At 33.2% G+C, this 17,022-nt stretch overlaps 1 protein-coding gene across 1 annotated transcript; it reads left to right on the top strand.

The window, feature by feature from the left end:
• Positions 1–15,610, top strand: LOC134684077 (peroxidase-like protein). Its single transcript, XM_063543365.1, has 12 exons — positions 1–264; positions 940–1,108; positions 1,492–1,685; positions 3,190–3,378; positions 3,785–3,833; positions 5,275–5,375; positions 6,539–6,640; positions 8,088–8,174; positions 11,737–12,454; positions 13,092–13,261; positions 14,496–14,598; positions 15,477–15,610. Exons 1-12 carry the CDS (start codon positions 90–92, stop codon positions 15,562–15,564), a joined length of 2,145 nt encoding a protein of 714 aa, XP_063399435.1. The 5' UTR covers positions 1–89; the 3' UTR covers positions 15,565–15,610.
• Positions 15,611–17,022: the final 1,412 nt, after the last annotated feature.

Here is a 17,022-nt window from a genome sequence, read left to right as displayed (position 1 = left end):
ATGTCGATACACGTGCGGTTGAATACAAATTCTGTTTATTTAACATTGATTTTTTACAGAGCAATAAAAATACGCATTCACTATACCTAATGGAATCGATGAATTACCTGGGTGTTATATTGCTGGTTTTAACTCAGTATATAGAACCCGTACAATCACAAGGTCCAACGAATAACAGTATTGCTGCGTCAATCTCTGATGCCGCCAGGGAAGTGACTGCAAGAAGATCTGGTGGACTTGTTCAAGCACAAAGAGCTGCATCAGGTAACCATATATATATGACCAAATTGATAACTTATTCAGTAATCGTTTATCCTTTTATTTTTCGCGACATCGCTGGTTTGGTTGAGTCTCGATTACACATGAATGCGTTTGCGTGTGTGTGTGTGTGTGTATGTGCATGAGAGTATGCATGCAATTATATTGTGTTATGCTACATGTATGTATAATTATTATGCAATTATTAGTGTTATGCAACATGAAAGTGCTAGTGTATGCATGCAATTATTCGTGTTATGCAACATGCATGTGTTAGTATGTATGCAATTGTAAGTGTTATGCAACATGAACGTGTTAGTACCCATGAAATTAGCAGTGTTAGGCAGCATGCAACATGTACGTGTTAGTATGCATGCAACTATACTATTATGCAAATTGAACGTGTTAGTATGCATACAATTATTTGTGTTATGCAATATTTACGTGTTAGTATGAATGCAATTATTTGTGTTATGCAACATGTACGTTTTAGTTTAAATGAAATTGTTTGTGTTGTTAGTTTACATGCAATTGTTTGTGTTGTTAGTTTACATGCAATTGTTTGTGTTGTGCAACATGTGTAAGCTGATCATGAAAGTATGCATGAAATTATGTGTACATTGTACGTATATTAAATTTAAACAAGCTCTGTATTCTTTTTGTGTTTTTTTTTGTGTTTAGGTCAAAGTGGCCCACAAGGAATAGCCTCTCCACCTGCCGTTTCGCCTGTGGACACCCCTGTATCAATTCATGCGCGATTTTTTTCTCGAAGAGAAGCTCCAGACTTCGTTGAAGCCGTAGGTTTTGCAGGAGATCTTGTTACGACTTCAACAGCTAATTTTGCTGCAAGGTATGTGGTGAAATTTTTATTTAGCGGCAATACTCTCAAGCTCTATACCTTGAAGTTGATCAAAATGACAAAACGATGTTGAGATAAATATACATATAATGAATTGATGGGGATAATTTATATTGCAAACTTATTCATGTTATTAAGTATATCAATTTGGGAAAGACCTTTAAATCTAAGATAGTAGAAACCTTTTTATTTATTCATAGAATGCTTAAAAAAGGAAATTAAGAGTAAAAAGAAAATATTTAAAACAAGAAAATAATACGCTGAAAAGTATATATAAGAATATAAATTTCCATTGGGGGAATTTTCAAGCAATCTCAGGAAGTTAAACATCTCGTGTTGCAAGATATTCCTATTATCGATCTATCAAATTTTAGGAATGGTGGTGCACTTCCAGATTCTGCAGAATTCAGGAGACAATTGGTTCCTTACTGTCCAATCCGTTTTCCAGTATGTAATCGAAATGACTTGTACAGAACAGCAAATGGCACTTGTAATAATTTACGTAACCCCTTATGGGGTGCATCTTTTACAACACAGGCAAGATTTTTGCCTCCTGCTTACGGCGATGGTGAGTCAAATGTGCTTTCTGCTTGATTTCAAACTATGTCTGATCCAAACCGCATGTAGACCAAATAGTGTCTTGAACTCTAGATCGGCATGACGTATTTTACTTTTGTATAATGTTACTCGGTTTTTACTCAGGCCGTTGGGTTTTTTCTTTTGAATTGTGTCACGCTTGTTGTCTCGTGGCTGTTCAATAGCATACTACCACGATATGGTATTAGTTTTGTAAGTTGTTTTATTTCAAACTATGCCTGTTTCAAGTCTGTAGCTTGTATACCAAATATTGTCGATGATTTCTATATGACGTCTTGGATTTTTATGCCCAACCTACGATAGTAGAGGGGCATTATGTTTTCTGGTCTGTGCGTCCGTTCGTCTGTCTGTTCGTTCGTCCGTTCGTTCGTCCGTCCTTTCGTTCGTCCGTCCATTCGTTCGTCCGTCTGTCCCGCTTCAGGTTAAAGTTTTTGGTCAAGGTAGTTTTTGATGAAGTTGAGGTCCAATCAACTTGAAACTTAGTATACATGTGCCCTATGATATGATCTTTCTAATTTTAGTGCCAAATTAGAGAATTTATTCCAATTTCACGGTCCACTAAACATAGAAAATGATAGTGCGAGTGGGACATCCGTGTACTGTGGACACATTCTTGTTGTTTATTGTTATTCGTTTTTTTATACGGCCAGTGGTTTTATCTTTTGTATTGTGTCATGTTTGTTGTCTCGTGGATGTTCTTTATCATACTGCATTATATATGGTATTTGTTTTGTAAGTTGTTGATGATCGATAGTCGATGATTTTCCAAACTCATCTACATTCTCACGGAAGGGCGTCAGACCTAAGCTGAGATGTGGTTAATGAACATCCTCAAGTTTGAAAATCTTGAATAATTTGTTTTTCACTATTTTACCTGAGAAATCGTTGATGTTTGTATCTCAGGCAAGTACAGTAATATGTCAAATTATCACAATAGTATATCAAAGGAGAGTAGTAGGTTCAGTAAGACCCCTTTTTGGCCCCAAAATATAGCAGTTTTACAAAATTGTGAAAATGTAATCTTTTTAATAGCTATTTACTGGAAAGTAGAATGCTTCAGCTTCATAAATATGGGCTGTTTTTGACTATGCAATGCAAAAATATCGGGTACTAGCATCATAAAGTCATGCTAAATTACTGAAATCTTCACAATTTTAGCATTTTAGGAAAATTTTAGACGGTTTCCGTCTTAAATGAAAGTGGCCACATTCGTGTACATTCATGTTATTGAAACCGAAGTTGTATTTGATGATAGTACATAACATATATAAAGGTTGAGGATGAACACAGATGCGGCCACTTTCATTTTTGACAAAAACCATATGAAAAGTGACGTTTTTTTGGCATACATTATTTGGTTGATTTTTCATATTTCAGCTTGAATTGGAGCGTTTTTAATGACTAAATCAGTCAAAATCTTTCACATACACATCATAGTTATCCATTTCGCATACATTTGTCTGTGGGTTTTTTAGAATACAACCTTGGTTTGATACCACGAAGAAAAAGTATAACTGGAGTCCCGCTTCCTAGTCCCCGAGATATATCCAACACATTGTTCAATACAGGGACATCACCACCACGGAGTAAACGATTTAATATAGCTTTAACTCACTTCGGACAGTTTATTGACCATGATTTTGTTTCAACGCCCATTCTTAGAGGTAAGCACAGTCTCAATTAACTACAGAGATGAAACCATATATGTACAACAAGTCTATTGTCATGTACATGTAGTATAATACAATACGTATGATCATATACTAGTATTGTAAATTGGCTTTTATACTTTGTTTATACACTTTATGCAGTCTGTTGATCATTTAGCCATATACACTTATTTGGGACCATCACAAAACCATTGAATAATTGAATGTATCTTAAAACTATCAAATTACGAATCAGGACTTCGGGGTTTGGCATTAAAAACTCCCATGATTTTCTATTGATACATATGTCGTTTATCATACTGATACAAGGTTCTAACTAAATAGCTAACAATAGTGATATCTAAGACATACCATCTGTATTATCCGATAATGCATTTATTAATTCAATTTATTTTTGTAGATGGTGACAACGATGTCCACTGCTGCATTGGCAATACCTCTGTCAACAGGTAATATGATTTTTTATCAGATATTTCCAAGAAACTTTTAAAAAAAAAAATCCCGACTCAGCTGTATGTATTGGATTTTTTTTTTATGTATGAGTAAAAGGGGTAGTTTTTACGAATGTTGTGAATTCTATACAGACCCTTTATAGAAATCAATGCAAAAATATATGAGGTGTGAATTTCAAGATTTTAAGAATCTAATAAACGTATTATTAAAAGTGGTAAAACTCTGATATGTTTTGTAGACAAGAGCTCATTGATTATGCAAGAATGAACACATGTAAGGAAAGAAAAATCTCCTTGTCTGCAACCTCTTTAAATTGTAAAACTAACCTGAAAGATATTTGTTCTGTATTACTGCTGACCTTGGCATTTCTTTTAAAATATCAAGAACCTGTTCTATGAAAATCAAAGAGATAGATTCAAAAGGTTTTTGTTTCAAAATCAGATACAGGGAGAGTGAATGGTATATCATTTTCTTCATTGAGTGTAGTAAATCATGCATCATCTAGTATTTCACCAATTGAATGTAATCTTCGGCTTATTGCCGAGTTTGTTCAACATTAGCAACAAGTCGGATGATATATGTGGTATTGATCTACCCTCTCGGGGCACCTGCTTTCACTCCAAGTTTTTTGTTGGGTTTGTGTTGCTCAATCTTTTGTTTTCAATGTTGTGTTTAATGTACTATTGTTTTGTCTTTTGATTTGTTTTGAGCCATGGCATTGCCAGTTTGTTTTCGACTTGTGAGTTCGAATGTCCATCTGGTATCATTCGCCTCTCTTTACAAAAAGTTGGTTTATAATTCAAATTAGTTCCTCATTCTTTTGGTAGCATACTGTTACAATTTGATATTGGTATAGCAAAAATCTCAATCAATAGAACTGTGTTTGCGTTGTTAGGCAGCAACCATTTGATTTTTGGGGGGAGAGGAGGGGTGCTATAGATTTTTTTGGAAAAAAAAGTTTGTCTCGTTTTTGGAGAAAAAGATAATTTGTTTTTGACCCTGAGAAAAAAACTGTGTGTTTTACCCTCAAATGCCACTATATGTAATGCTTAATTTGAAAGAAAGAAAAAAATTGTTTCGACTTGTCACGATAAGAAATTGATTGTTTTTCGCTGCAGGCGAAAAAAAAAGTTTGTCCGAAAAAAAATACATTAATTAAATTAACGCAGTTTTCGTATAACCATTTTAAGTATCACTCAGTGTAGTGATAAACAAGAAATATCTCTCCACACAAGAAATAATTAAGAGGCCACATTCATAAGAGAATCCCAATTCAATACAAGTTTCTTATAACACATTTTAAATTCATTTTTCAATGAGAAAGTTATAAATACTCGAACTCGAACAATCTTGCGTTTAGTTTGCATCTTTTTTGACATGATAAAGAATCTGACAATTTATTTGATGTAGTAAAATTAACAGATAATTTTTTTGTAGACCCGAATGCTTTTCCTTCAGTACACCGCCTGGCGATTTTGAATCAACATGCATGCCGTTTGTGAGGTCAGATTTTGGTGTGGAACCCGGATGTATTCCAGGTATGAACTGCATAGTACAATACAAAATTACACTTATTATAATTGATGACTGGGTGATACTAAAAACGTTTTTTACATTCCAAAGAATACTCTAATTATGGATAGACATGACCATGAAGACAAATCAATATATATAAAGGTGGCATGGTAGTATTTTTTACCCATAAGGGTTAACGATAGCCTTCTAAGAATTTCTACCACTTGCTAACACTGCCCAAAATTCTACATACATAGTTAACTGGTGTACTTTTATTATACTAATCAGAAATTCATTTGAATATGTATCATGACCGTTTACTTTTTTTTCAATCTTTAAAAATCTGAGGCCATTAATGCTTTAATGTCATTTATCATCCAGTGAATCCAAATTAAAAAAAAAATCTCAAAATTTCATTTTCACCTCTACGTAAAATCCTATTAAAGTATTGGAAAGTATGTTTAGTTTATACTACATTTTTTTGTCCAATCACACTGTTCAGATCCATTGACTTTAGTACACAAAAGAATAACCTAAATTCTGGAATGCAAATACTACCGTGCTACCTTAAGGTGTCAATACACGTATTGCGACTAAGTGTAGAGTCAATCACGAAAAGAAAAAGAAATGAGGAAAAAATAACCATGCAATTCCCTTCAATAAACATGATGATGAGGATTACAGATAATATTGCAGTATCTTTTTTCATAGTTCAAACAGTATCTAGGAATATTTTTGATTTATCCAAGAAACTTTACTTTCTGAACATCATAATAGCCCTTTTCGAGGAAGTTATGGACAAACATAGACAAGTAACCAAGACTAGCTTTCGATATCCAAATGCTTTCTACAGAAACTACTACATTGTAACAGCTTTCAAATTATGGTAATAGAGGAATTACTTTTGATAAAATAGGACTTAAATGTTAAGATCAATACTTAGTTTTTAACAGATTTGTATAGTAAGAATATAAGACTATAGTCACCAACAGGTCTTCAATGTAGCGAGAAATTCCCGCACCCGGAGGCGTCCTTCAGCTGGCCCCTAAACAAATATATACTCGTTCAGTGGTAATAAACGCTATACTAAACTTGCTTTACAGTCACACTTTAAGCTATAGAAGTCGTAATCAATTATAACTTACATCTAAAAGAAATCTTACTGAGTTTACGTATTTTTTGTAAGGACCAAGAAACCAAATAAATCAGAGAACATCCTTCCTTGATCTCTCTGTGGCCTATGGGAATACACTGGATGGACAGAAAGATCTACGGGAAGATGGAACAGGTAACAATAGTTTTAATGCTTAAGAAATAATTCATGAGGCTTGAATATATTGTGGTTTTACCTTGGGTTGGCCCTTTATGACAAACATTTTACCCTAAGCGATATTTGCCGTTTTCGTAAATAAACGCACTATTAAATTGGCGTAAAAGAACGGAGTAAACTGAATCAGTGACATGCTTAAAGTATTTTCGATAACGTATTTAGGTAGTTTTTGATGAATTTAAATGATAATGTACTTTAATGTATTATATGTATAAAAATAATTGGCTTACACCAGATTTTACCATCGTTTGTTTACGTTTTCTTGTTGTGATGATTTTAGGTTTCACTAGCGTGTATTTTCCCGTAAAATGCTTATATTCTTACGTCATATTTCTATGAGGTCGGGTACCTTATTCATAAAACAGCATATGACGTGTGAGAACAATCGGAACAGCTCTGGCAATGTATTCATATTTTACCACGGGTGTGTACTCAAAGCGTTTGAAGGAAGTCAAAGACATGTTAGAATAGTTATTTGGTCTTCGCTTTATCTACTAATATATAATAAAAAATACTTTGGTTTTTAATTATGTATCTTATTTTGTTTGTATTTTTTTCTTTCTTTTCTATTTGTATTTATAGTTTTTGAAGGCCTCATGGAAGATTAACATTTTATTGTAAAATGTGTTATCTAAACTAAAAAAATATTATTTTATAATTATTAAAATACATGTTTGAAGAATTTAAGAGATTCCTTTCGTTCTTTCCTTGAGGGACGTGTCTAATCTGAAATGTATGAATCCATGCAGTAGCTTTTTAAATTAATCTATTACTTACTTACTTACTTAGGCCCTTGGATCCTCCGGGGAGAATAGGCCATTGACGAACTCCCAAAACAAATTAATCTATTTTTAAACCGACATATAATTTATTGATTGCTTGATTGATTTATTAGTTCTAAATGGCGTATCAGCGCGAAATGGCTGTATGACAACGAACTGGCTTGCTTTAATTTTCGTTCAAGCATATGGAGATGTGTTAATCTAGTCAACTTAAGGTCGCATTGCCAGGTTTATGCATGACCTCGATAAATTAGACTTTAATATTGACCTCCTAAATCGGACGAAAAAGTTAAATAATGCATTACATTGTTTTTCTTCTTTTAGTGTTTTACACATCAAAATCATTCAAAAACTTGATTTTTTTATTGAAATTTAATTGTATTGACATTTGTTTTATGGTGTCCTTTATGAAGATTTATTTCATATATTTATGATAATAAAATAATATTGTTGTTTAACTTATATATTATATAAAACACCATCAAATTCAATTCAAGGAATTTAGAAAAGTGTTGCAAAAACCTTTTATAAAGTCATTGTTAGAGACGTAGATACATTTGTTACTTGTACAATAACTGCGCATGCTTGGCTATCAATATCTCTATAAATAATTGATTATTTAGGACGACTTTTGGAGGGATTAAACAGAATTCTTCCTGATGGACCTCCAGGATCCGAATGTTTAAATGGAGAGACGTGCTTTAAATCTGGTAAGATGTAAGGGTGCAAAGTGTACCATCATTGAATATTGTGAGCTTGATTAGCATTTCTGTATCATCTTCATTCAAAATTTCGGAAAGTGCAAAATTACATGTGACCTTTCATCGTTAATACTTCTCTTTTTTCTTTTATTATTTTGATGAAGATTTAAAATGATGTGCACTATAAAATTTAGTTTTTTTAAATCTGTGCATGATACCTGTTTAAACCGTAATTATTTATTAAACAAACCTAATTAGTTCTTTAACAAACAAGAAGGATGCCTTTTGTATATAAAAAAAGAAGACATTAACAAACAAATGAACAAGTAAAAATACAGTTTGAATTCTCAAATAATATTTATTTCAACGATAACGTTAATAAATCGATTTCATTTGATGACGATTTAAATAAAATTTGTATCCGGTAATTTTATCTTCCACTTTATAAACTTTGCCTGTTGTAGACAGTAAACTACTATTGAAAGTCTTTTTCTAAAATATGCGCGTTACTGAAAATAGCATTTCCCTTATTCATCGAGAGTTTCGACCGGTACAGCACATTGTGTCCCTCTTTAGAATAATACCTTTATCTTGAATGATGTTAACATCTTTGGGTTCCGCAATAGTTAGCAGCGGCGAAGATGTACTTTTCGCAATAGTTAGCAGCGGCGAAGATGTACTTTGGGGTTATTCAAATGCATAGTGACATTACATGTATATGTTACTCTTTCCCCCCGATCTGCCATAGATTTGAGTTGTTTGACGTTTGTAACGTCCCATTTGCCATAGATAAGGGATATGCCATAGATTTTAAAATCCCGCCATAGACACTGTGCTTAAACGGCCGTGGGTAACTTAAGTTACCCACAGCCCAAGATGGAGCCGCCTGGCTTCGATTGGGAAGTTTGCTCCTATATAATTACAATACCATGAATACAAAAGAAATGTTCAGTAATTAAAAAGTTATATAAATATTTTAGGGAAACTCTGCAATGTAAAACGTGGTTTGTTACTACAAAATAAACGATTACAGCACGATTTTCCAAAACACTTATGATGTCCGTAACTTCAAAACAACTTGTCCGTAACTTTTTTCCTTATACCAATAGGGATGTCCGTAACTTTAGCATGATTTCAGTAACTTCCAAAGAATCTTTATTCGTAGATGTAATTATAAAAAAAAAGTAATGATAAATAACAAAAATACCGAACTCCTAGGAATATTCAAACGAGAAGTCCTTTATGGAATGGCAAAGCCAAAAGCTCAATTTAACACACCAAACGAATGGAAAACAACGGTCATATTTCTGCCTTGGTACAGGCATTCAGAATTAAAATTACAAAAGTACTGAACTCTGAAGAAAATTCAAAAAAGAAAGTCCCTTATCAAATGGAAAAATGCAAAGCTCAACCGAATGCATAACTACTGCCATTTTCCTGACTTGGTACAGGCATTTTTTTTTTGTTGAAAATTGTACGGCAAAATTAATGTATCTTACATTCTGCTGCTTTATAGATTGTTAACTGCTTAAGGTTTAGATGATAAATCATGACATGCAGGTTATAAAACTCACCATTTCCAGTTGTAGAAATCACATTAAAAGTGAACATATGAAAATGACCTTAGGAGAACAAGTTCGGAGGTCTATCCTCAGCAGAAATATATACATAGATGAATCAGTTCAAGCCTTTTAAAGAAGATATGTATGATTTGATACACAATCTTATTGTATCCCTGAGGTCAATGAAACTTTAAGAAGATTTTAAATCAACTTTTATTGCTACAATAAACTGAATCATGTTCAACAATATAGCCTTCCATCTATTCCTTGATATTGGCATATTTTTTTTCTCACATTCAACAACACATCACACTAGATACAGTGAAGAGACCATACTTTTTTGGCAAACAATTCAAATATTATTTTAAGGAAAGGATATCAATTTTTTCCGCGGCTACACCGACCAAGGACTCATCAGTGAACAATCTATAAAGCTAGATGAATGTTAGATAAATTTCGCCGTACTGTAAGATCCCGTTTTATCCCGGGAATAAATTTTTAAAAATTTAACAGAAAATCCGTCACACTCTGGTTTGCTTTTTTCTCTTGTTTAGTTTGAAGAATATCGTTATTGTAAAAATCTATGCAATAATTCAGCGGTTTGTTAGTGTTTATTGTCCTTTAAGTGTTGAAATTGGTAATCTTACTATTTTGAAAAAAAAGTTACCCACATCCGAAAATAAAGTTACGGACAGTCTGATTAGTTTTGACTTAAAAGTTACGGACATCTTATGCATTTTTTAAAAGTTGGCCTTGCGCTAAAATTAAGTCAAAATTAACAAATTTGCAGTGATGGTAAGTGATTTCTGTATTCAAAAATCCTATCAATATTTACATAAATCATGAAAAACGTTGCAAAAAGTAGATTTCGTATCAACTATCATCTCAACAAGTTTATAGTCCGCCATCTTGGGCTGTGGGTAACTTAAGTTACCCACGGCCGTTTAAGCACAGTGATAGATTTGAATCCTACATACATGTAGTTATTTAAGTTATCGGCATGTGTATTTACCTTCTATACATTTCTAGGAATATGATTGGTTGAAAACAACCGTGTGGAGACAGTGTTATTTTTTTTCTCACCCCTTTTCGAATTTACTGACCCCATATATAGCACATTATATAACTAATAATATCTACCCGTCGCACGATCTTCAACAATAGACAATAGACCGATAAATTACACAAGACTTCAAGTGCATGTAACAATATAGTAGGTGTAGAAAAGCCATGGCACTAGAGACAGTTTTAAAGATCTCCCACGGAAACCAGTAATTCTTAAAGACCCCAGAATTAATACTCTTTCATTAGAGACAACAATTAACGAGCCTCACTATTTTCAGAATCATATACATCATAAAAAATCTAGAATTAGGACATTTAAGAGCCTGTTTACTATAAAACATGTGAATATTCATATCGCATTTAGTCCTTTTTAGCCGACTTCGCAGGGAAATAATTTTGCAATTTTCAAATTCATTCAAAGTTTTATTCCTGACTTTCTATATTCGTTTTTTTTTTCTACTTGCGCAAGTAGCGGAAATTAGTTGAATCTATTGTACACGAAGTGTGGGAGAGGTAAAGATAACAAATGGATATGCCAACCCTGCAGGTTAACTGTAAAAGAGCAAGCACATGTCGTTTTGCTCATGAAAAAAAATGGCGTGATGTCATGTCACATTCGAGGAAAGTTGATGGGGTTGTGATCACGGCATTTGGAACAAACCCCTCCTTGGGTTAACACAATGAGTCTGTTTTAATGCAAACTACTGGAAAAAATAAAATAAAAGCGTTATGGCAAACGTTAACAACAACAAAAACGACTATTTAGCCGGCTCATGCGTTATGAACTCATACTTTTTGTTTTATATTTTTTTATATTTACACTGGATCTCTGTCATTTATATGTTTTGTTGAATCAATAAAAGTGATTCGGATACCTGTGTACAATGTATGTTCCAAGGAAGAGAACTAGCTTCTATTTTCATAAGACATATTTTTTCTTGTAGGAGATAACAGACCTGCCGAAGTCCCTATGTTAACTGTCATTCATATCATATTCCTACGCGAGCATAACAATATTGTAGAAAGATTGAGGTCATTAGGATATTCAGACGGAGAACAACTGTATCAAGAGGCAAAGAAGATCCTCACAGGAATATATCAACATATTATATATACTGAGTATTTGCCAGTTATACTTGGAGATCAAGGAATGGACATATTTGGACTTCGAAGTACTCCAAGTGGGTTCAATACACAGTATAATCCCTCTGTTAATGCTGCTACTCGGAATTCATTTGGAGCTGCAGCCTATCGATTCGGACACTCTCTTGTAGGATCATTAGTTGAATCATTCAATGAGGATTTTACTCCACGTGACAAGGAGCCAATGGAAGATCATTTTTTCAGTACACGTTTAATAAGGAATTTTGATGATAAGTTTGGTCCAGACGCAATTTCAAGGTGGATGACAACGCAATTCAAAAGTAAATCAGACAGGTTTTTAACACCAGCTGTCAGAAATAGACTCTTCCAAACAAAGCCAAAGAACGGTTTTGATCTTTCTGCGCTGAACATTCAGCGAGGTAGGGACCATGGAATACCCGCATACAATAGGTGGCGAAGGTTCTGTGGACTGCATGCCGCTCAACATTTTGGAACAAATTATAATGGATTGACCGATCACGACTCTTTGTCAGCAAAAGCTTTGAAATCCGTTTATAGGTAATAATTGTTTTTGAATTTAAAGAACGCCAGTCCTCCCATTTAGACATATACAATTACAAATAATGTATTACCAAGTAACTTTGAGCGGTTTTTATAAAATAAATACCATAAAATGCAGAAATGTCTAAAGTTTTATTGTTTAAGCATGTATTTGGCCGTGATATTAGTCATTCTTATTTTAAATTTCTGACGAGGTAAACATAACGAAAAATATATCTTGACAAGTTTGCTACAAAAAAATGTATGTATTCAAGCCAAATTAAAATCGGAAACATTTGCATTTGTGTTTAAACCATTAGATAATGAAAGCGAATCATACAAAATTATGGCCAAATAAACAATAACACTTCGGACATTTCTGCATCTTATGGTATCTATTTAATAAAAATCGCGCATAGTTTTTTGAAAAAAATAACGACTTTAGTCGAAATGAAAGGACATTTTTTAAGTGGGAACTCACTTTTGTCCTTTGACTGTATTTGTAAAAATATTAAGATATTCTTATTTTTTCACATGTTGTAAGGAAATAAATGTATACTAAATGAATGCATTTTGTGTAGTTCTAGATATTATTTGGTTTATTCGTGGAGGGTCGCTGATTCATTAGTCATAATCTACATTTTTTTATTTATAGGAGTCCAGATGATATTGATTTGTTTGCTGGAGGTCTGACAGAGAAAATAGCACCAGGGGCTCTAGTTGGACCGACGTTCAGGTGTTTAATTGGATTCCAGTTCATGTTGTTCAAAACCGGCGATAGATTTTTTTACGAAAATAATTTCTATCCAACAAGATTCTCGGCAGGTGGGTAAACATCAAATTGTATATATTCTTAATTTGATACTTTTGTAACAATCATTATTTATTTTTAATTGCTGATTATTGTTCAGACTTTTCGATAACTGTAAAATTCTAGAATCTAATGCATTCTGGGTAAAATATACAACACCGTACACAAAAACGATGTGATTGGTTTAAAACGTTCTAAACAATGCAAATTCAACCAAAGATATAACGCTATTTTTATATTGTTGTACGATCAACGAATTTACCCATAGTGCTTTAACTTCTGGATGGCTTACTGTTGTTTGGTTGTACACATTCAGACTCAAACTAAATTGTCTGAATAGCTACAGAACAGAACTAAATTGTCTGCAAGCAAATTGTCAGAAGTGTACTGAATTTACTATAATTCATGGTGATAATCAGCTGATATAAAATTGATAATGGAAATAGGTAATATGTCAAAGAGAAAAGAATCTGACCAACGAGCAGATAACAGCCGAGGTCTCCAATTGGTATTCAACGCATTGATAAATTCCACACAGCAGAGGTGGCCCTCAGCTGTCTTCTAAAAAACTGTGTACTAGTTCTGTGGAAATGGACGTCATACTAAATAAATGAACTAAAATTAAAAAACAACGTACAAGGCTTACAAGTTCTAGAGGCTTCTGACATGGGACAATCGCAAACATGCGGAGGGGTTAAACATGTTTTGTGAGATTTCAACCAACACCCTATACATGTATCTCTAGCTAATGCAGAATTGAAAAACACCGCTATACGTACAGTAAAACTCAGTCTAATAGAAGTCTGAGTCGAATGTCAAATAGTTAACAAAAGAAAACTAAGCGAAATTACAATGATACATATATTACCAAAAGACTGTATATGACCTATAAGTTTATAGTTTAAACTTTTCTTATGATCTTAAGACCAAACTAACATGAATAAATCTCATCAGTAGGTGGTAGCAATAATCTGGCAAAGATAAAAAGAGGAAAGGGGAAACGGTGATAAAAAAATATATATACATGATCATGCTCTAAACAAAAATACAGTGTACGCGATGTTATTTCTGCAGGAATACAGTCCTTGTTTAGAATTAAATGTTCCTCAAAGTCATTTCTTAAACTTTTTGTTAGTTAGTCAAATTTTCTTTTGAGTCTGTATTTTTTAAAAACAAACTTTCAACGGTTATGCATTGCCCGCGTGCGCTAATACAACTACGAATACACACAGAGATTTATGTTTTCAGCCCAATTACAGCAGATTAAGAAGCAGACCTTGTCGGCGCTGTACTGTAGAACTCTGGACGTGAATACAATGCCCGAGAGTGCATTTGATACTCCATTAGCAGGGTAAGACTTGTGTGAATTATATTCCTGATCAGAAAACTTATACTGCAGTTTTCTGTGTTTATTTAATAAAAAAAAATGAAAAAAATAAAGAAACACCGCTATACGCACAGTGCACAGTAAAACTCAATCTAAAAGAAGTCTGAGTCGAATGTCAAATAGTTAACAAAAGATTCCAAGGCCGCCAGTCGGCATCAGAAGCGACGAAGCAGCGCATCTTTTTTGAGTAGGCAAATTTCCATTTTTTTTATATGGGACGATCTCTGACGTCCAAGGGCCCCAGCTTGTCTGGCAAAACAGCCGTTGGAACGTCAGAGTAATGTTCTGTAAACACAATATAACATCAGAAGCACAAAAAAAGTGTTAAACATTTATGAATGTCGTGGTTAAAGACCTGATAATAAGTTATAATTTAAAATGCTTAAGGATGGGTCTGTGTTAGTTATATTAAAATATTATATTGAGCATTGATAACATCATGATGAGTTTAATATGTAATCAAATATAATTTAATTTTGGATGTAACGCGTCTTCTGATTGGCTGACGTTATTTTGTTATGAGCCCATAGACATAATTTAGTCAAGTGACCGTGACGTCATCAACGTTTTTTCATGGTTTTCTACGGTTTAAAATAAAATTTAGAATTAAATTATAAGAAATGACTGTAATATGTTTTCTGTCTATTCGAAATAACATAAAAAATGTGATGCACACTGTTTTATAACCCGCTACGCGCGTTATTCAGTGTGCACCAAAAATTTTATGTTATTTCTTCAGACAGAAAAAATATTACAGTCATTCCTTAAAAAAACCATCATTTTTATAATTTACAGATCAATACCTTAAACGTATGTCTTACTTCTTTCTCATTTTATTCCAGGAAAGAACGCAAACCATGTAATACGTTTACTGGATTGGACTTGAAACCATGGGCTAATAAATACAATCCTTACAAAGGAAATAAATGATAAAAATACATAAAACAAATAAAAAAAACAAGAACAATTAAACGTATTAAAGGAACTTTTTAAAATATTCGTTTGTTATTTGATGTTAATACTTTTATTTTCAAATTCATATTGAAAACATTTAATGTAGTTTAATTATTAAACTGCTGTTTTGTTTGGCGACGTTTATGGACATTCCTACCAGCTCTACATCCGTCCTCTAATCAAGAGCTGTATCGGTTTCTAACCGTTTGCAAGACCAAGTACCAAAACTATAAACATGTATTCATAGTTGTCTTATTGGTAATCATACCGCATCTTCTTATTTTTTATATAGGTCAGTCCCACCATGTGTTCATCTGCCATTGTCACGTATATTACCATTGTGCGTACTAAGTCAAATCTGAATATTTCAAGTTGTACTATAGGGATGTTTTTGTGTTTAATGCAGTTCTCTGAAAAGTATTCAAGCTTATGAGAAAATTAAAATCAGTGTTAAGCTTTCAACTTTGTCTAGTGTACAACGAATGAACACATGTCTCAGTCGTTGTTTATCGAATTTTGACCTCTGTTTTTGCTTCTTTTTCAGTCGGATAGAGGATGTTTCACTGTCGTACATCGTTTGTCATGTCTCTTCAACTAACAATTTAATTCTCGATTGGTTATATTTGTTTCGTCTGTTTCAGAACTTGTCATTCATATACTCTTCCAGTGAACAGATACCAGTTCTTGTCTTATTTTCTCCTTTATGAATTTTAAAGATGTTATTTGATTGCTAATGAAACAATTCTCCATAAGAGACCAAGTGGCTCTGCTGTTTCAAAATATGAAGGTTTTTGAGACACGGTTATATATTGATAGAATTTTAATAAGGTAACCTAAAAAGTAAAAGGAAATAATAGGTCCGTGACCTTGATTTTGAGATATAATCAATTGAAACTTTGGCGGGAAATGATTATCACGAGATTTTTCCAAACAATATTCAATTTTCTATATTAATACAAAATGGATGATATACAAATGAATAATACTTATGGAGTCTTCTCTGTGGCTGTCGTATTGTCATCATTGTACTGTGTAAATATATTGTACAAACAATTTAAATTAGAAATATGTGGTGTGCTTATCAATTAGACAGCCTTCCACATTAGACCTAATAATAATGACATTGACGTGTACAACTAAAGGTCATTGTTCGGCCTTTAACAATGAGCAAAACAAATACTGCATCGCATGATCTAAAAGGCTAAGAAATGACAAAAAAAACTTTTGAAACTAACTGCCAGATTTATGAAAAAAAAATATCAACAAAAATGACATACGACAACCACTGATGCACGGGCTGCTGCCTTGTGGCAGGCACCTACAGAACACGGACTGGGTTGGACTATTTGTGTGTGCGCCTCCTCTCATATTCCCCATTTTAAATGGATATTATTTACAATCATATGACCAATAACCAGTTTTGACATTTAATTG

Source organism: Mytilus trossulus, chromosome 9 (genome assembly GCF_036588685.1).
Source record: "Mytilus trossulus isolate FHL-02 chromosome 9, PNRI_Mtr1.1.1.hap1, whole genome shotgun sequence".
Classification (NCBI taxonomy): Eukaryota; Metazoa; Mollusca; class Bivalvia; order Mytilida; family Mytilidae; genus Mytilus; species Mytilus trossulus.
The sequence above is the reverse complement of the archived record's forward strand: the minus strand, read 5'-3'. Positions and strand labels throughout refer to the sequence as shown.

Excerpts from the sequence above, each read along its gene's own strand:
- LOC134684077 (XM_063543365.1), top strand. The coding sequence starts at position 90 with ATGGAATCGATGAATTACCTGGGTGTTATATTGCTGGTTTTAACTCAG. Across the intron at positions 265-939 it reads AGCACAAAGAGCTGCATCAG|GTCAAAGTGGCCCACAAGGA; the intron begins GTAACCATATAT and ends TTTTGTGTTTAG. Across the intron at positions 13,262-14,495 it reads TCCAACAAGATTCTCGGCAG|CCCAATTACAGCAGATTAAG; the intron begins GTGGGTAAACAT and ends TTATGTTTTCAG.